This window comes from Varroa destructor, unplaced genomic scaffold (genome assembly GCF_002443255.2).
Source record: "Varroa destructor unplaced genomic scaffold, Vdes_3.0 BEIS01000001.1, whole genome shotgun sequence".
Classification (NCBI taxonomy): domain Eukaryota; kingdom Metazoa; phylum Arthropoda; class Arachnida; order Mesostigmata; family Varroidae; genus Varroa; species Varroa destructor.
This window is the reverse complement of record NW_019211454.1, coordinates 21,306,524-21,327,295: the sequence shown is the minus strand read 5'-3', so window position 1 is coordinate 21,327,295 and position 20,772 is coordinate 21,306,524. Positions and strand designations below refer to the sequence as shown.

The 20,772-nt window shown below is 43.5% G+C and overlaps 1 protein-coding gene across 6 annotated transcripts in view; it reads left to right on the top strand.

The window, feature by feature from the left end:
* The window catches only part of LOC111247611 (protein trachealess-like), a 102,876-nt gene extending 82,112 nt beyond the window's left edge, over window positions 1–20,764 (top strand). For all 6 annotated transcript variants that reach the window (XM_022798740.2, XM_086979382.1, XM_022798767.2 and 3 more), the window contains 2 exons: window positions 7,809–8,068; window positions 19,265–20,764. In XM_022798740.2, the coding sequence (XP_022654475.1) occupies window positions 7,809–8,068; window positions 19,265–19,773 (769 nt within the window). In that variant the 3' untranslated portion in view covers window positions 19,774–20,764. The remainder of the gene's footprint in view (window positions 1–7,808; window positions 8,069–19,264) is intronic.
* Window positions 20,765–20,772: the final 8 nt, after the last annotated feature.

Genomic DNA, 20,772 nt, shown 5'->3' with positions numbered 1-20,772 from the left:
ATATGGTACTTACGTAAATATCGATCTCAACTGAGTCGATAATCGAGGTGCTGCATAATCGAGGGCTGTTATGAATCAGTGACGGAATAACGTGGTAATTATTTCTAATTGAACCAGTTCTTTGTCATGTCTTTCAAGGTCGGACCCGTACTCTATCCAAGAAACGCAAAAGAATTGTAAAATCTGGTTTATATATATATATATAGTCACAGCTGCCGCTCCCATAATAGGGATTTGCAAATATCCAACACGTTTCGGTATCCGTTGTATGGAATGAAGTGTCGTGTAGCATTGTTTGCTGATATATTATACTTCATTACAGTTAATCTTGGCAGCCTCGTTTAATGGGCAGGGAATAGGATGGGATCGAAATGAGAGATCGTTGTTATATCTCCAGTAGATGCTGCTGTTAGCCAGTGTGAAATACGTACTGACCGCCAAATTGATGCTAGATAAAGGTCTCGTGTCTCTGTGTGCTTTTTGCCTATATCCGTTCATGGTATAGGCCGAGGCATAGCAAGCAGCTGACCCCCTCGAACGGCGGTATACCAACCGGTAGCGATTGCTGCTAGCGACTGTAGCTAGCTACCGGTAACGCAGTCACCGACAGCAGTCACAAATGTGGGTCCCCCGAGACCTCTAAAGCGCTCTCCGCCGTACAGTTGGCCTCGTCCACCCGCACTTCCATGAGACCTCAACGAAACTAACCTTTGTCCACTCTTTGCAGGGCATCCCGTTCATGGATGGCAGTGCGAGGAGGCCATTAGCAGTATTGTCATTGTCCAGCAATTCCTCCATAGACAGGCCGTGGGTCGAATTGCCCTCTTTTGTGGACCCACCTTCACTGCAAAAACTTGGCCGTATATATGCTCTCTGTTGGCCCGTCTACGCACACGGGTTGATTGGTAGCTTATAAACACACTAAATACCTTTCCCCTAGCTTTGTAAGAGACTCTAAATGTCCTTCGCCAGCTTTGTCTACAACTTGAAGGGCAGAAAAAGAAACAAATCACTATTTCGCTATGTCAGGAATTACACAGAGATCCATAGCATTGAATGCAGGTGCATTATATTTACATACATACATACATACATACATACATAGACTCGACTAAATAAGACCCTAAATAAAAGTGTCTTTCGTCAAGGCCAAATAGCAGAGCGGCAAAATGGCGTCGATCTTTAGTAACCTTTCTATTGATAGTTTACATTGTCCAAAGTAAATCGACGGACGTTATGGCACAACTTGTTATCTAGTGCGCGGCCTGTATGAAGCTAGCGTCGTGTCGAAGTATTTCTAGCACGATATGTGTTGTTGAGATAACGAACACAACTAGGTGCTTCAGGTCCCAATGAATATTTAACAAATTCCGTGTTTCTCCTTATTATTATTTCTGTTGTTGAACATCATAATTACAATGCCAGCATTGGGAAATGGTGGTGGTGGTGGTGATGATGATCAAGCTTTGATGAGCTCATCTTTGTTCGCACTTGAGTGGGCATGTTGACGCCTCGTGCGGCGTCAGTCTTCAGCCGGCAACAGACCGCGAACATGGGAGTCCGGCAGCTGAGTAAAGCGTCTACTAAGTTCTGTCTTCTTCCCGATGCGTCTGAATATCGGCCACTGTGATGTTGTAACATTCGCATTAAGCGCCTCTGACGAAAGAAATTTGTTGGCCACTGAAGTTAAGTGGGTTCTAGTGAAGTCAGTGGTGGTCATCACCCTCGGCGTCCGTCAACAACGATCGGACGTTAATGACAGGCCCACATGTCAGACATTTTGAACAAGCAAATCCCTAAACAGTGCTACATAATTATTTGTATATCGTCCTGTTACTGTCTGTGGGCTGCCATATTTTGTTATTGGCTATGGCATTTCATTAAATTATAATTATCAACTACTATGTTTGTCTTTATCTTGTTATTAATATTGTATTTTTCCAGATTTACTTATTGAGACGCTTTCGTCACATAGCTATGGGGTACGATATGTGAAAACTTCTCGAATGAGTGCATACGTTAAGTGTATTTTCATTCATTCATTTAAATCCACGCTAATAAATAACTACACACATAACCCGTACGGTTACGCTGGCGTTCGGGATTTAACGTTGTTTGAGTCAAGCGAATTTTTCTGCTTTGAGATAACCTAACACAGCCCTGAAAGATTGCTCGTCATATGGACACATCTTTATATGCGTTCAAATGTTCACGCATAAAATAAATGACCCATAAAAGCGCCCAGAAACCCAGTAAAAAACTGTGCGTATTTTCAGAGCATACTTACACGTACCGTCATCATTACGGAAAAACACAATTCCCACTTGCGAATGCGTATATATATATATATATATATATATATATATATATATATATGTATACACGTTATGCATCACGGTGAACCCGTTCGTTGTTTTTTCCACAACGTTATGAGAAAACAGATTTCATATATATGGCACACTTGTTTGTCATAGTATAATGATAATTATGATGGTAACAAGCTTGTGAATGTGTTGCAGTGATTCTCGAAAACATGCGTCAGCTACTAGCAGTCACTTCCGTGCATCACACAGGCAAAGTCTATCACTGCATACAACTGCACGCTCAAACATACGGTCGTTGCTTGGGACAGGGGTATAAATAACAGCGGTAAAACTAGTAACGTTCAGCTTGTACGTGAACAGGCGAATACTACCCCACCAGCAGGAGAACAGAATAAGCTTCATAGGAGTCAGACGGATAGCCAGTTCAGTACGACAAAACTCCTAATAGAATCGTATGACTATTTATATATTTCGAGGTGTACGTTTTAGCGTACACATTGGGTTACAACCAGATAATCATACGTTACAGAATCCGCCATTAACCGCACCGTCTTTTTGTTGTAACTTTTGCGGTCAGCAACAAAAGACAAGAGAACGAAGTGACGATGAGTGTAAGAACGTGCGCTAATGAATGCACGATGCGAACGCAACACCTACCTAAGTGTCCGGCAGATTATACTCATTCGACCGTCCCTGAACGCTTTCTATGCAACATATAACAAAAATAAGTTCCTACGCTCTATTGGTATTATTGATGCCGCTGTTGTTAACTGTGAATAGGCTCACTATAGGCCGAAGCACGAGTGGACTAGTGAAAGAAACTCGCTGTTTAGCTGTTGTGTGTATCAAGTTAAGAGCTGTTTAACAGCGACAGGGGCTTCAATAGCAGTTTGGCCTTTTACCGGGACATAAGCAGAGGTCCGCTGCATTACATAGTAGGCCTTCGACTCCATTTTGCAGTAGGCGTACTAGTAGCACCAGCATCAGCAGAAATACCACCGGGACGATCGCAGCGGTAGCCCGCCGCCTGCAGTTAACTGTGCCCTTATCCTATTGGCCACTTAGTGTAATTAAGCATAATATCAGCACTGCTTCACCCCCGACGGCTATCTGCTGCTGTAGGTGAGCAGACTGCGTCTACCCCATCATCACCACAACGGATAGTTAACCATTCGGCGACTGACTGGACGTTTAAGATAGGTTAGGCGCTAGGTTGTCGGGATCAGATCTACTATTGGGACAAAAGACAGTTTTTAAGCGGGTCGCAGAAAGAAAGGAAAGCTGTTCAGGCTATCGTTGCAACGAAATAATGGAGGGTTGGCTTCGCTCGACTCCGTTCAGGAGTCCGACCGGGGGTTGTGAGAGTTGCGGAATTGCCGAAGAAATAAGTGGGGCATGTAGTGGGCGGCTGTGCTACATTGACCGACTCCAATATCGTCGATCGTCATACATCTAACTGAAAGACAGAGACTGAAGGATAGGCACTCGGAGCAGCCCAGCACAGCGCATAACGGAGTCGTCACGACTTCGCTATTACGTAGTAGCATCTAACCGGCGTCCTCGTCGTCATTGCTGCTGCTGCTGCTGCTACTTTTGTTGAACAAAATAGAAGAAAAAGACGAGATGGTCGATAGTGACGTCAGCCTAAACAGACTGTCATTGTTTAGAGGTGGACAGCATATAATAGCTATAGTACTCGATTCTATACTAGCAGTTTCAGTAGCAATGTACGGATGAGCTCGGCTAAAAGGAGAACCGTGTATCTCGCGAATTGTTGCCCCTTGCCGCCCGATAAACGAGCATTCTTAGCACAGATAGCAGCTCGAAGAGGAAGAGAGCAGTGAGCCGCGGAGGGGGAATGGGAGTGGTGAGGTATCTGCTAAAAGTGGAACAAGGTGGAATACCTTGTATACCACGAACAACGATATACAGGCTATGCTTTATCCGGCCTTCTCGGACTGCCCGGGCGTTAATTATGGACAAGGAAAAAAGCGACAACGTAAACACAGGGACTTTGCAGAAGCGCCAGCTCATTCTAGGAACAAGCGAGTATTTATAATCGATGCGAAATCTTTACTGTTTCCGTTGTTGTTTTGTAATGAAGTAAAAAAAAAAAATAATTATTATTATTTAATTCAGTTTTGCTCTAAATCCGTATTTTTTGACCGACTGGACAATCGGAACTAAAAAGATTTATTTTCCATTTGGCCTTTCCCTTCCCATATGGCCTTTTTATCAGTCATTAACCCAGACGCAATGCTTACTTTTCTCCTCGGGTTTTTCCTTCTCAATAGATTTCCTTACTTCATTTCCTACGGCAGACTGCATTCATATGCATATGAGTACACGAGGAACATTTTTGCCACTCCCTCGCTCCTCGTCCTCGCGCAACTGTTAAATAACGGGCGTCTGCCTAGGACGACCGAACCCGTCTCTGTCTCGTGGAAGGCGCACCGCCTGTGTATGATACAAACCCTCCTTGTGCAAAGATCCGTCGATCTACACTTATGAGATAGAATGGGGAAAAACGGAACTAGGGTAACTGGTATTTCAGTAGCGAGATTTATGTCCATTAGACGGGAGCATGCTGCCAATGCGAATATCCGTCGATGTTTACCTATAGAGGCGCTTGTGTTGTGTGTGTGCGCCTATGCGGGCTGTTCTCAACAAATGTCTCATTGTCCGCAGCCGCAAGAAAACAGGATTCAAGATGGCGACAAATAGTGATCATCAGGAAACCGCTGGTCCTTTAACAAAAATCAATTGGTGATTATATGCAACTGCTTTGGACAGTTGTGGTTACGGCCGCCAAAAAGCTAAACTAAAAAACGCTATTTAAATAGTATTGCAGGCCATAGCATCCTTATGTATTTTATATAATGGGCGAGATACATCTAAAAAATGAACGGGTCGAACGTTATGGTTGCTTACCACTTAAACGACATAATGAAATTGAAAGATATGTCTCATCGACTATTTAGCAGTGTTGTTGAGTGCCTATAAATAATACAGGGTATAAGTGAAATATACAAATGGTTCAGTCTTTCTACCCGAGTGTGGTGTCATGACGTTAATTTTATTATATTATATACTAAATAGTAAGATAATTGTAAAACAGCACTGGGGCACGGCACCCTGTACGGTTTCGCTATTTAGCATTCAGTATGCTTGACTGTACAATGAGTTTTCGTACTAACGTGTTATGTGGATGTTCTAGTGTATAGGCGAAACGACGCGAATCATCCCTTGAAAAACAAACGTTACAGAGTTCTCAACCGTGATTATTTCAACATTATAGGTGCGGTACCTTTGCGCTTTATGCAGAATTAGGCATTTTATTCAGCCTCTACAAGATTAATAACTCATTTTCACTTTTATCCAATAACGCAGGCAAGGCAGCGATAGGCCACCGACGCGGGCAACATTGCCACAAGAATTATTGCAGTAGTTGTGATGGTCGGTCGGTCGTCCCCTGCCCGACTCACCCGCTCTAATAACGTCTTTTTCCATATCCCCATCGATCCCCAAATTTCTTATTTTTGTGCTGGTTCCTTTCTTTTTTCTTTGTTGGCAGCAACCCCAGTACCGGCAGCGGCGGCAGCAGCGGAAGCTGGGGGTTAATTCGATCGCAAGAATTGCCGCCAATAATTCAACCTGCCTTCGTGGCTGCTTCAGCGCGATGGGGATACTTCTCGTCCTCGCTTACGTTTACTCAGTATAGGGTCTAGATGATTATACGCAGTACGCGCTCTTACCAATTGGCCAATAACTCTCCCGCGCTTCTGTTAGAGACCTTTTTCTCGTCCCGATCGCCAGTTCGTAGAGAAACAACTGCGGCAGCATTGCAGTATCACTTGTAAGCTCACACACTACTACCAGTGTCATCATCAGCGTTGTCGTCTCGCACTGATATTATCCCCCTCTATTTCTCTCTCTTCCAGTAGCGCACAGCATAACACGGGCATATTTGTATCACTCCGTGATAATCAAAGCACGACTTGGACCGGTAAAGGACGACTCATTGAGAGGGGAAACCGTGTGTTTTTTTCTATCTACATACATATGTTTTCATTTCGGTAGAAAGAAAAGAGGGAAGCACGCTACTTATGATCAAGTCCGCTGGTTGAAAAAATTCCCATGCTTTTCAAAGCGTTGTGTTCTGCGTCTTCTCCCTGTTGACTAGAAAACCTAGGCCATTCATGAGTGGGACCGCATACATGCCAAATGACCTGCACGCAGATACTCGCGACCTGTTGTAAAGTCTGCGCAAATATGTACAAGTGAATCTGCGTGTATATCAAAATACGCTGATGTGAAAGGCGTAGTAGCGCTGATGCTGGTATCAGGGGGTCTGAGGCGCACGGCTGTTTGACATGTCGCTATAATTCGATTAGACGGATATAGTACCAGGTAGAGCGAACGAAAGTTAAGCATAATTCGTCTGCTATAACAGCAATCAATGATGACTCGCCAGTGTTGTTATTGTTGTTGTTGTATCAGAAAGCTGCAGCCTCGCCAACCTGACAAGCTTTGCCTGTCGGCTCGTTATTACAAGTTTATTATGATTTTTCTACATATTAAGACAACCCACCGCACGAAAACGTAAGGCGTGCCTCCTCATACTTTACAGTTGCTACTGGGTCGATGACGGCGACTGCAGCGGCAGTGGTAGGGGAGGTTCATAAATTTGAGAAGAACTGAAATTTAATTAGGACCAATCTCAAATACAGAGAAACGGGGGACAGAGAAGTAGAAAAGAACTACAAAGTGTTTTATTATTGGGAAAGAAGGAGGTTGAGGAAGCGGTTCGTGGAAGAAATGCGAATTGTATAATACGACGCATTTGCTCCACGGATGCATTTGGGCCACAGCGTGTTTCAAGTGATCTCGCTGTTTAAAAGCCTCTAATAACGTAGTAGTCTGGCCCTCCGTTCCATCTGGGCCGTAAACCAGGCAGGTAAATTCGAGCAAAAGTATCACATAAGAGCACGACTTTATTCGCCGCCTTTTTCAATGAGTTCCAGTTGGAAAGGTACGACATAAAATCCACTTCAGAGGTTGGAACTATGCAAATATGGCGTTATACCGTTCTACACACAATATGTAAGGCCTCTGTAGAGAGTTAAAGTGCTGCGCTAGGGTACGTAGACGGAGGCTACTATGTGGTCATTGATTGACGCTCTTGTTTGCAGCACTGGAGCCAAGATCAAATTTGGAGGAAAAAACTAGTTCTAGTTCGAACTGTATGTGGCGAAGTATGTCGGCCCACCGTCTCATGAGACTATATTACGTGGTAGTATTCAGAGTAATGACACTTGTATTGCTGCTTGATTGGTGTTAACCAATCGTTTGTTTTTAGCGTAACTGTCTTTCTCAACGCGTTTCTTTACTTATTTTAGATTTATTTATGTTTTGATCTATTGCAATGTTTTATTAATCCCGCTTCATTGCCGCAATGTCATGAACGCTTCTGTGACATTTCAGCATCTTGGAGATGCGTAAGGAGAAAAGCCGAGACGCGGCGAGGTCGCGACGGGGCAAAGAGAACTTCGAATTTTACGAGCTGGCCAAGCTGCTGCCCCTTCCGGCGGCTATCACTTCCCAGCTCGACAAGGCTTCGATTATCCGCCTCACGATCTCGTACCTCAAGCTGCGAGACTTCTCGCATCACGCCGACCTCCCTTGGGTCTCCTCATTGCATTCGCCCAGCCACACGCACCACGATAAGCTGCACCTTCTTAAATGTAAGTAACACCTTTCTTCTATGGCCGTGTTTGCTTAAGAAAGCTCTTATCCAATGGATAATTATTGGGCATTGAAGAACTGACCTGGTACCTATTATAACCGACCGAACAATTATGACAACAATAATCAGGATAATTTTTATTCATACGACAAAGTGATGATTCTCTAATGAGTAAACTTAAGTAAGAGAGCTTTTATAGTTGAATCTAGCAGAACTATTGCACTAGAGAAACTTAGAAGTAAACGTTATAGACCTGGCTGTTTCCAACCGGGAAAGATCAAGTCAATATTATTTAAGGTCGAATAAGTAAGAAGAGTAAAAACACATTGGTATTGACAAAGATTGATACTTCGGCCCTACACGCAATCCTTTCGGAATATATTGCTCTCATCGTACAGTAGCTAAAACCTGCCTTCAGAGTAAAAAATCAAAATTCCTTAAACAAATAAAAAGGTACTAGGTACCAATAAGCTTGAATAGATAGAGAGTGAGGAGGTCGTCAAGGTCTATCGCTAGAACTCAGCGAATAGCAGCGGACTGTGCATACCCAACGGGCCAACTGTTACCTATAATACACATACCTTTCCTAGGTGCTTCTTTGCTTTAGTTCGTGCATTTGAAACACGCGCTGTTGCGGTCTCTTCTCGTCCTTTTTCGTGTCGCTGGTCTTGATCGCGTTGTTGTATTCTTTTGGGGGAGGCCCTCGTCTACTGCGTCCTGTTCCTGTTTTTGACTTCGCCCTACCAATCGCCGTTAGGCAATCTCAGGCCCTTCCCGGGACCGCTTCTCGTTGATCCACGAATTAGGATAACACCATCTACCTCTTCAGGCTTCATCGGATCACACCGCTCTATATACATACACATCTTCGGATACACACGTGGCCTTCATCTCCATCCACCCCCGCAGCTGGGGTGTCGATAGTTGCACTTTTCTGCCCCTCGTTGCTCCCGGCCAAGCTTTACTTTTGAACCTTTAAGCCATCTCCTCACGCACAGGATTGCGCTTCTTAAGACCCGCTCTGCTTCGCCAGCTGCCCAAAGTCATCCATAAGATCAATTTTAGAAACATACAAGATGTCAATGTTCACTTGAATTTATTTACAATTGCTTACTTAAGATACTTGTGAACTCATTGCACATGAATCGTATACTGGCTAGATAAGATGTTCAGCGGTAATAGTTCAGCGGAACGTTTCAACGACAAAAATTACAGTATCGTGTTTATCCACATTCGTTAATAATTGCCGCCTAATTAACAAGCAACTTTCCCCGTACTATACAGTATGGAGAAGGGCATTTGTTATTTCTTAGCATCCTATAATATGTGAACGCAATCGTTGAAGCGAGATGACTGTTATTCCCGTCCGAATTCGATTTCATTGTGGGGGCTTTGCTCCCGTGCGTTCTTTCGCTTGTTCGTGGGTGAACGATCGTCCACGAAACATAAACTACCAATCGGTGTCTGCGATCATAATAATGATGCAATACTTCAGATCCCCTTTTCCTCTGTTCATCCTAAAGTGGAAATTAGATCTAAAGGTACTTGCGTGTTTCTGTATAGCTGATTAAAGAAATGAAATAGATGACATAGACAACGATGTTTAAGGCTGCAGCTGGTTTAAGGCGTTGAACTTTTAGTTAAAAGACTAAGAACAGGCGATGGTAGATGGTTTATTCTCGTACTAACGGGCCAAAATAATGGGCTAAAGTAATCAACAACGCTGTTTACATGCTGGTCTACGATAAGATTATGTCATCACAGATAAATAAAAAGATAGACGGACAACGTCTGGCCAAGTTTAATGGTTCCCAAGAGCAGATAGATGTCTATGGGCCAAGCAGCCTCTATCGTCATTGCTTATACTTCAAATCCAGATTCTTTTGAGCTGGAATTGCACTAATACCCCCCTTGTGCGATTCTCTTCACGCCCACACGGCAGTAAAGCCATTATATCGCTTGGCCAACATTACTGTTACAGCTGCAGTAGCAGCATAAACCCTTAGTAACCAACCTCGGCCGCAACAACAACAACAACAACGGATTACTATTTACATTTGCCGATTACGGCGGTTGTCCCGCTGTTACTGCGATGGTAATTTACACGCGTGCACGCGGACTCTCTGTCTTGAGCAATGGCCGTCCAGAACCAAAATACATTCATGTAGACATACACACACACGCACGCACGCACGCACGCACGCACGCAGACGCTGATACACACGGGGTTAGTGCTGCACACGTTAGAGAAAAGCCATCGATGGATGTTGTTGAGGTGGAGTGCGGGCGGTTTCCCAGGATGAGGAAAATAGAAGGTGGGGAATGGATGGATAGTCATTGCGTAGCATAGTCGCATACCGACTGCTACAATGAGGATCGTAGCAGAGTAGCGAACGTTGCAATGGCCGACGGATGCTGTAGCAACGAAGACGCGAATGAATGTGATTCGTTCATCGGAACCGACCACCATATCGAAGCCGACAACAGCCAAAAGGGAGAAAGAGACGACTGGCAAAGCAGCAATAACCTTCCAATAAACAATCATCTAACCAACGGCAAACGCCCAAGTACCAGCAGCAGCCGCAGCAGTTTTGGTAGTCGCTATAGGCGCCTGCCAGTGCGACCTATGACGACAGCAGCAGAAGTAACAGAACAGACCTTATCAGGCCATAGCAATACGTAAGCAATAGGCGGTACCCAATCACCAAAGCGGCCTTTCTACCAATCAAAGCTTTAGAGGCAGTTAATGACCAAGAGGGGCGGAAGATGATGCTTTTGGAGGGGCAAGGTGTTAGCGTACGGACCGATTCATGATTATAATCACCGATGAATGAATACTCCCGACACCCCGAGAAGCAAGCACACTAAAAATCACAGAAGACGAAAGTAGGACTAACTTGGCAATTACAAAGTGACAACTACAATTTCCGCTTTGCTATAATATCGTAACTTAACTTGATATGATTGTTTTACTATGTAAAACTTTTTCGTATGCAATTGTTTTTGCTTTTACCTTAATACTTAAGCGGTTTCAGGTAGTCATTCCAATTTCCCTCATTGTCCAGGTCCATAAATGAATGAGACACGTTCTAACAATCACAAGTAGGAAAGCCTACTACAGATGAAAATATCCCTTTTGGCCATTTTGTAAGGAAGTCGGATGTCGGTGTCCACTCTATTCGTGCATAGGAGCAACCCTCAACGGGCATGTTCACCTAATGATTGAAATCGTCATTGATAAAGACGAGGCATACCCCATTGGCCTCGGTAGTGGTAAGACGGGCAAGAGTTTCCCTCCCACACCTTAAATCCAAATTGGACTTCCAGGAACTGACTTCGGTCCATCTCTTGAGCTTAGTCGTTGATCTAGATTCTGTCTTGTTCCACGAATTCATGTACAAAGGTAACAGGGAATGGGGACTCCGCTACATCTTCTTGTAGGACACTACCATTGTGATACCTTTCAGTCTGTCGTTTATTACATTTAAGCTAGGCCACGAGCCACAAACCAATTTTTCCGTATCACTTAGGAAAGGTCTATTATTTCCTACCCTATGTGTTGACCACTGGCAGATAAAAATAACTATGATACTGATTTTAAGATTAATAATGCGTGGCAATATAGTGTGCACCGACAAGAAACTTAAGTCTTAATCTTGTACGCTATACCGCTACGTTACCTTCATAGGTCGCTCTTGAAATAGAACAAAAAATGATGTAAAACACAGGGCTCTCCTATGGTACTCGAGTGCCCTAAAAATACATATCTATAATAAAAATACTTTACAAAACAATAACGAAAGCAATGTAACGTGTGTTTCAAGTAAAAACAAACTATGGGTAAGAACCATTAGAGCGCTTGTCAGTTCCCATATTGAGATCTCGGGAATGCGACGAAGGGGCAAACTTGGGCTCCGTTGGCCGAAACAGATCGTCAAGTTTATCTAGAAGTTCCTCAATATAGGCCAAAGATCAGACTTACCCAAATGCCTAGGGTAAAATAGCTTAGAAATTCCTGATAAAAGAGCGTATATACATCTTATAACGTGTTGAAGATGAAGCGTTATAATGATATGTAACCTCATAAACTGTATTTTGTTGCAGCTGGGCAGCTTACTTTTGAGTGTTCATTTATAGATTTAGACAGGTCCTAGCGCAAATAATACTTATCCTTCCCTACAAAAAATTGGAGAAAATTTCGGTGGGTTGTTTGTCGTAACGAGTATACGTTTATCTGTTACTCTTGATACAAGACAAAAAAAACTGTCATTTAACTATTATGCAATCTTTATGCACTGAGCCCAACCCTACTGAAATCATAAATTTCTTGGATCATACCAAACTGAGAATGTACCGCATCGCGAATGACAATACGGATACAGAAAGTGCAGGTTCCAGCACGTTACGAAAAAAATGAATAAAATGTACAGCGCAAATCGTTCTAAAATTAATTGATCAGAACTTAATAAAAAACTTTGACATGGGTGTATAGATGTAACGGTACTGTTCACGAAGACCACGAAGGAGTACGTCGTATCCCATAGAAGTTAGGCAAATGTTCCTTGAGGACAATAAAGCCAAGAGCTTCCTCGGTGTGGAGGACTGTCTAGTGCACTCAATAATGAAGTAGCAGACCGTCTTTGATTTCCTCCGACGAGAAGTTTTGCATCTTTGACACAACAATCAGTGATCGCTAGCTCATCATCCAGAGGATGTGCCAATCGTAGACAGAAGCAAATTTCCGTTTACACTGGGACAGATGTAGTTTTTAGCGAAAAGACGTCGCTTTTGCTAAACTTGTTTAAAGTAGGTGAACTTGTCAATAAAGAAGTTCAACTGCACGTTCTGTACGCGACAGCCGTGGATAGCTGCGGTGTTTGAGGGAAGACCATACCTCTACTAAGAGGATAGTCTACCTAGTGCAAAGCTAGTTGCTTGAGAATACCAGCATGACCTGGAATGGCGGCCAAGCAGCCCAGATTTAGACCGACCTTCTGGATTATCATGTATCGAGCATTACTGACTACGAGTCCAACAAGTCTCAACGTCGACGAGCTCAATTTAACTCTCTTCACACGTATTATTATAGTGCAGTACTTATTGAAACACCTTTTATATTAATGAAGTTCCTTTGTTAATATTCAGAGTGTCGTTTATCGTAATAATTATTATTAATTATAATATAATGAGAATAATAATAGTATGTCATAATAATAAATAGTTCAGTCATAGTACGCTGAAGGGCGTGCAACTCGGCACCAATTTTTTTCTACCCTCAAAGATAATAATCGTTTGCGAACAAAAGGCGCTACAGATTTTTTTCTCTGAATATACATCAGGCGTATAGATATTTAATACCTAATATAATTTTTTACAGGGTCTTATTCATTCACATGCATACTAAGACTGTCTGCTATGAATTTCAAAATTATGATGATGATGCTTAGAAAAGGGAAACGAAGTTCGAAGTTTCGCATTGTTCTGGTGACGTTGTTTTCAATCATGGCGTCAATCTGGGTCTAAATCTACTTTGGCGGCTCCGTAATTTCTCACGTAACTCTTTAATAGTGACCACGAGTAAAACTAAACTAGTGGGTCTAGTTAGGCCCGCTGAAATTGGCGCCCTTCGTGCTAGAAAATTACACGGATTTAAATGTTGGTCTGATAGTAGATCCGCAGCCTCCGAAAATCCCACGGTCGAAAGGACTAAAACATCCAAAACGGCCAAAAAACATAATGTCCACGTTACCTATATTCATCATAACTAAGGTCAAATCAGTTACGGATTTAGGAAATCGGTGAAGCTTCTAATAAAAAGTTAAACATATCAAAGGGCCGTAATTATTGAATACTTTACAAATATGTCGATTGTGTCATGCTGAAAGTACAGTAGGACTGGCTAAGGACGATCGAGCCTGTAGATGGCTACCCGTAGGGCGACGTAGTAGAAGCAAAGTTGCCAGTTGTTGTTAATTAGAAATAAACACACTAGCGGGACGTGCCGTAACTATAGCGACGGTGGGCGGGGCACTAAACCCAATTCGATATTTCAGCTAAAATTGCCTTATTTTCATGACCTAGTAGAATTCGTTCATGGTTGGTAGGTTCTGTTCAGGGCATTCTAAGTGACATCGTCATGTCGCTAAAGTAGCAGGGCATGATCACATGCAATGCTCGCCATAGATCTAAGTATATGTATGTTCATTATGAAGTTCAGACCGAGAATGCTTCGTTAAGCCGTCGAAGCGACCGTTAAATAGTTGTCGAAACGGATTTTTGATAGTTTCAATATAAATCGCCCTTTACTCTGACAATACTTCTCGGCATATGCCTCTGAAGTCGGTTCCGTGGAATTTACGCATACCTCACCGAACTCTTATGAATCATTTGTACGCCCATATCCGGCCATACATGTCCATTAATTGTGGCTGCCTCCACTCTCCATTGCTGGTTGTCCAGCGTTGCCTACACCCTAATATCGCTATTGGCTTACAGAAAAAAAGAGAGGGCGCTGAATATTCGCCATTTTTTTTTTTACAAATACACAACGGTGGCGGTAGCTTCCGTTTTGGCATAAAAGAGATCCGCAACGTTTCTTTGCGATAATGCCTTTTATTGAGAAGAGATAAAAAGGTTGATGCTACCTCTGGTGGAACAAGTGCCATAGCCTGCAATAAGATCATATAAACACCTACGAGACGTTATCGAGGTGCTGGGACCCCAATGTATATGCATATATATATATATATACACACACACAGAGAGATGGAGGACAAAATACCCCCATGATGCGCGTATGCTTTGCTGGCACACTTCCGTTCGTACGAGCCAAAGAGGACCCGCATAAATATTGCGGCCATTCTAGCCTCTAATCCCCTAGAGACTTGTTCAGACTATTAATTGTCTTCAGCAAAGATCACTGTGACCAATTATCATCTAACTGATAGTTGTTTTAATATCTGAAAAACGGGCCTTTTCAAGAACCCAAACGAAAACATTTTGCCCAAGTACTTAATGATTAGTAAATAACGATAGCACTGTAGCCTATACGCACGGTGAAATGCAGCTCTTAGTATAATGAAAGGCAACAAATTGCAGCCTAATTATAAAGTGTATTATATGAAAACATAATAGCATCAATAGGATTGTTGTATTGCAAGATTGCAGGCAACGTGGAGTGATCGAAAGAGGCAATACGAGAAGATTGTCTCTTCTCTGAAGATTTCTAAACGTAGTCCTTTTTATCCCAACAGATACATTATTTGGAACGACTAGGGGATTTAAGCGAATTTCGTGAGTAACAGCTTTACCGTTGCTTCACTTAAAGGAGGGAAAAAATTATTTTAGAGAAGCTTTACAATAAGTTAGTAATGATGCCTTGTTAAGGGATTTATTGTCCGGGCGATATCGTTCAGAATAGAGTCTGCAGGTTTAGCGCATGATGTGATACAAATTGCGCTTCGCACGCTACGACTACTTAACTTCTATTTATGAAATAGAGGCTTTCGTCCAAAACAACACCCAATCATTACCCGTAATTCTCTCCAAGATAATTGACACATGGGGTAGATTTAACATATATTGTCCTGGGTTGTCCTCGAAATGACGCTTTAGAATTAAGCCGCCAGGTTTTGACTACCTAAAGTTGCTTCATACTAGCTAAAGTTGTCGATAGTTAGCTGTTGTCTTTTTGTAAGAAGTTCATTATTTAACTTCGCTTACGTCAATGTATCTTCAGATCAACTTCCTGATACCGCATTTTTCTATGTACTCAGCCTGAGACTGACCATTGTTGGTGGCCAGATATAGAGAGCTGAATGATATTATAGATGAGAAAAGTAGCGATGTCATGTTGCAGGATCAGCGAATTTTTTCGCATACCCAGTTGCTCTTCTTTACCATCGCCATGGACCTGGGACGATTTAATACCTTTTGCGTGCTCTACCACGCGTAAAAGTATGGCAAGAGGAAAGCAGCCAGCATCTCCTTCTTTACTAACAACTTATAATTTAAGTGTATAGTTACGATTTTTTTTTTTACATTATAGTATTTACTACACGCCATTGGCTTTGAAATGTGTTTAAGTTATTAATCTGACTGTCGTGATGTAAAATTTAAACCAGTTGTATCTGATGTAGTTTTCTCTACGATAGCTTTCAGATACATATTTCCCAAGTCATGGTTTGTTCGTATATTGAATGAAAGTTAGGTTTCAGTATACTGCGTTGTGTGTGTGTAATTTAGTTCTTCTCGATGAAGCACACTAGTGTTTTTGCGTGTCATAAATCGTTAGATGATTCCAACCGAGACATTGTACGCTACTTTTACAAATTTTCACCTTTTCACTACTATTTTCGTCTTTTTTTTTTTGAAAAAAACACCTACATGCTAAATAACCTATGATTATTGCGCCATTTGCATGGGTTTTAAGGGGAAAATCGCCCGGAGGACTGAGCAAAACTAGAGAATGTAGAAGTGTGTCTGTGGGTGGGGGGAGGGGGTGACTGCTTAGCTGGAGCTCCATGATTCTGCCTCCCAGTTCATTTCCTTGGAGTCCCTTTCCTGACCCCTGTTCGCCGGTGAACTAGTGGCAACATAGCTCGGTTTGGCCATCTCTCGTCACTTTATCAACTCCACTCGACTGCACACTTTCCCTATGTGTTACGGTCCTCTGGCCGTCCAATGTGCACACACCCGCTGTTCGCTCGCTTGCCTGCGTGCTTTCCTGCCTTCTACCCACTAATCAAGCGGACGTCCCTGCTCAACCAGAATTGGAGCAATACAGCAGACAGGCGGTCACGGTTCCTCACTATCCGCTGTTCAGCCGATCATAGTCGATTCTTTCTTAACCTCGTAGCCCACGGCAGCACCACCAGATTCGAAGGCTTCGTTTGGAGGCTTTCGTTTCAAACGTCGTCTTGCAGCTTTTCGCAATCGTTGCTGGTTATGTTGTTGGGCGCCGGCCGACCTTAATCGAGTAGCTGTGAGTTATCCTTCTTGAAGAAGCTAACTAATCTTGAAAAAGCTGATCGCTTTCCTGCAGCTATACTACATGCTCAAATCAGCGGCGGCTATACGAGGTAACTTCCTGTTGCACACGATCGTCGAGTAGCAACATAAAGTGTGAAAACATAACGGTGTGTCCTCGCAGCCTGTCAGGACAAAAAATACCACCAAAAGCACCGTTACCATGTTGGCCACCTTGGAGCAACTACGATGCAGAGATATGCTGATGCTTGCAGTGCTGATGTCAGCGTACATTCGTTATAGCATACGAAGGTGTGTCATTTGGTGTTTCAGTTAAACCACATAAGTGTCATATAGCTAAAGACCTATATATGAAGCGTTTTCACGGCGCAAATTCTACTGCGCAGATTCGTGGAAATTTTGTTTCTAACAATGATTAATGCGCCCCTTTATAATAGTTATATAAGTGTCTTGTAAATGTAAAAAATATAGATCGCTCATCAAAATAATTGTTTGCTCATTCGTCATTATTTACTCTATTTCTTATGTTTCTGTTACGCCGACTTGGATGTTTTTGTCGCGCTCGTTCTCAGTTCCCCACTGAGACCAGTATGAATGTTCTCGTGCGTACGAGTATACTCGTACCTATTTTAGTTCTTTGGCTCCCCTGGGATATCTAACCGCGATCCATCGTGGTTGGTGGCTTGGTTATCGAAAATCAGCCATCAGCGATCAGACGGCGTCGTAGTGCATTCTGCTACCGGGCAAGCGAAGAGCCCCCAGGCGTGAGGGTCGTGTCACATCGCCTATGCTATTGCACGCTACTCGTACGCCAGCAGTGGTCAGTGAACACCGCGATTGCCCTCGCGCATCGTCACTGCACTCCCTTGCTTGCCCTCATCCCCTTGCCTGCCACCGTCGTTCGTCGAAAGATCTTACAGCACAAAGTTGGCAACATACTTACGCCCGCTTTCGGTAGCTGGTCGCCTGCCAGGTTACTACTTTGCGGGATTCGGCCTTCTTTTTCGCGTTTTCCTGATAGTACTAGGCCAAATCTTTTTTTCTTTCAGTGGGCTCTTGAGATGCTCTAGTACTGTGAGGTCTCTAGAGACCGACCGAGCGCCGACGCTTTTGATCCGCCTGACATCTTTACTACTACTACGACGACTACGACTACTAGTAGAGGCCAGCCGATTTGAGCTGCAATGCCACTACCAGGACTACATACGTCCGCCACATATGCCCTCCTCTCGATAACCCTCCAAAAGTCTAGTTGATCTATTTTTCCCTTTTCATTATCTGTCGTAGCTCCGGCGCTCTTCTTTGCCACTTCTCAGCTTGGCGCTTCATCCCTCTTCACGAAAACAGGATCAAGCGAACGATCTTGAAATGCTATGCAGCCACCGGCCGCAAGAATAACAAGACCTTACTCGATCGGATCTAAACAAAAATCTCCATATTTTGTAGGCCACTGCCGCTTATTGCCTGTACTCTACCCATCAGAAGTAATATAGAGTACCTATACTGAAACAGTCTTTGCACTATTTCCCAGGACGCCAAAAGCCGCAAGCGACTGACTGGTTGTCCGTTCAATGCACGACAGCAGTAGCATCATCCTCTTTCTTTAGCTCAGCGAATCCTCTTATTCGATGGTCCATTGTGCGTGTGCACACTTTTCAGTCACTTTCAGGTCTGTAAAGGACATGCTGTTCTTGAACCAGCAACTGGGTCTAAATATTGTACTAGTATAAACACAATTATTGTTGGGTTATTCCTTACAATATTAAAGGGTCTACTGTATTTTACTTCAATCGCAGCAAATTCTAGTACTGCATAAAGGGAAGGTTCGTGGCAGCCAACATTCGTCGTGTCCTCTACCGATCTGTGCGATATGTCTTACTCTTACTCTAAAACGATCACTTAGAATAGAAGTACATAAAAGGCCTGTACCCACCAAAATCAACATATATATCGAAGATGCGCGTATATTTTACTCGTTCTTATACTGCTTATATACAAGTAGTGTAGTTCGATCCCCTTCCGCATTTGCGATCACCTTCTCATGGGTCAATTTCGGAGGTGAGGTATTATTAGCTGAGGTGATTAGAGCACAGGTCCTGAGCCACAAGAGGCGCCTGCAGTGTATGTAGTAGTGCGGTATCTGTGGGACCATGTGTATTCGTGTGTAATATTAACGTCAAACTTTGTGACTTGTTTATTGTTTTAGCGAGTCCGCTTCGACCGTCGCGGTCGGTAGCAACGGAAGTGTTCGAGCAGCACCAGGGCACGCATATTCTGCAATCGCTCGACGGTTTCGCATTCGTGCTAGCTGCTGACGGACGCTTTCTTTATATCTCAGAGACTGTTTCAATTTATCTCGGTCTATCCCAAGTCGAGATGACTGGCTCAACCATTTTTGATTATGTACACCAGCACGACCATGCCGAGGTCAGCGAACAGCTGGGTCTCAGCGCCGGGAACGTCGGGCATTCGCCGCCGCCGCCGCCACCTTCAAGCACTGCCAATTCTGACGATGGGTCGTGCGACAGACCCGGTAACTATATATATATATACATATATATGTTATATAAGTTCATTTCTAACGCCATTAGTCTCTTTTCAGAGTTTTTTTCCCTGGGTCAGTTTTCGTTGTCATCCTCAGCCTTCTTCAAGGCTTCGAATAATCTTGTAATATCATATATGTATCTCTATGTATACTTTTACAGCGTGGTGTAAGAAAATGCATTGCAATATATGCACACAACGCTCCTTAATGTTTTCTCTCTCGCCAGTTCTACCAAACTGAAAATAAGGGCAGCGCCAACATTAACATTGCCGTTATCATCAAATGGTCGCAACCTCTCCCGATTAACGCTTAAAGAGTCATCCGTAATATCCGTATTCAAGTATATCTTTACCACTTCAGGAACATCAGAAGGATCAATACTTCCAGCTACAGCTTTGCTACTACCGGGCACGAACGGTTTAGCTTTCCCCTTTTTCATTCATGTTGCCTATCAGGGAACGTGGATGAAAGAAATGACAGCGATGAAAGGAGTATCTGCACAGATTGTATTCATATCGTCGTATATATAGATATATATATATACCTGTACGTCGTGTGACACCCTTTGAAGTTTTACCCGTTTTTACTCTTGCCTTTTACTGCTACCGTCAGCATCGTGTACTATGTGCTGTCTCTATTCTTGCATGTGGAGCAGTTGCAGCCGCTCTCACTGTGCTCGACCCGACTCGCCTCGACCGCCCTCTCTCTTGAAAGGGCGGCACAAAAGCCCCGCCTCCTCCCTTAGGCCCTTTCTCAGCCTCTCCTGCCCCTGTCAGGTTCTCTCTGCCTAAACGTCCCGGCCGAAAAAGTCCCCGCCGGAGATAGCTCCCAACTCATCCGCCCGGCTGTTTCCCTTATACCCCTCTTCTCGTAACAGCCGTTGCTGCCATCGCCGCCTTCACTAACTTGATGCCGGATCCTGGGAGGTCCTGAGAGTCGGCGGCACGAATGAAAGGGCTCTTTCTCCTAGGATAGCACTATACTCGACGAAGCACACAATCCTCGACAAAAGAGTTGCTTTGTTTCGGTACCTTCCTTTTTTATTGGTAGTCAGTGTTAGATACCATTCTCTATCCAGTCCGCCCAGGTTATCGCCCGGGATAACAAGCGGAAAGAGAGACCTGAGTGCAATCCCTCTCCGTTTATATATATATGTATAAAGGCCGAAC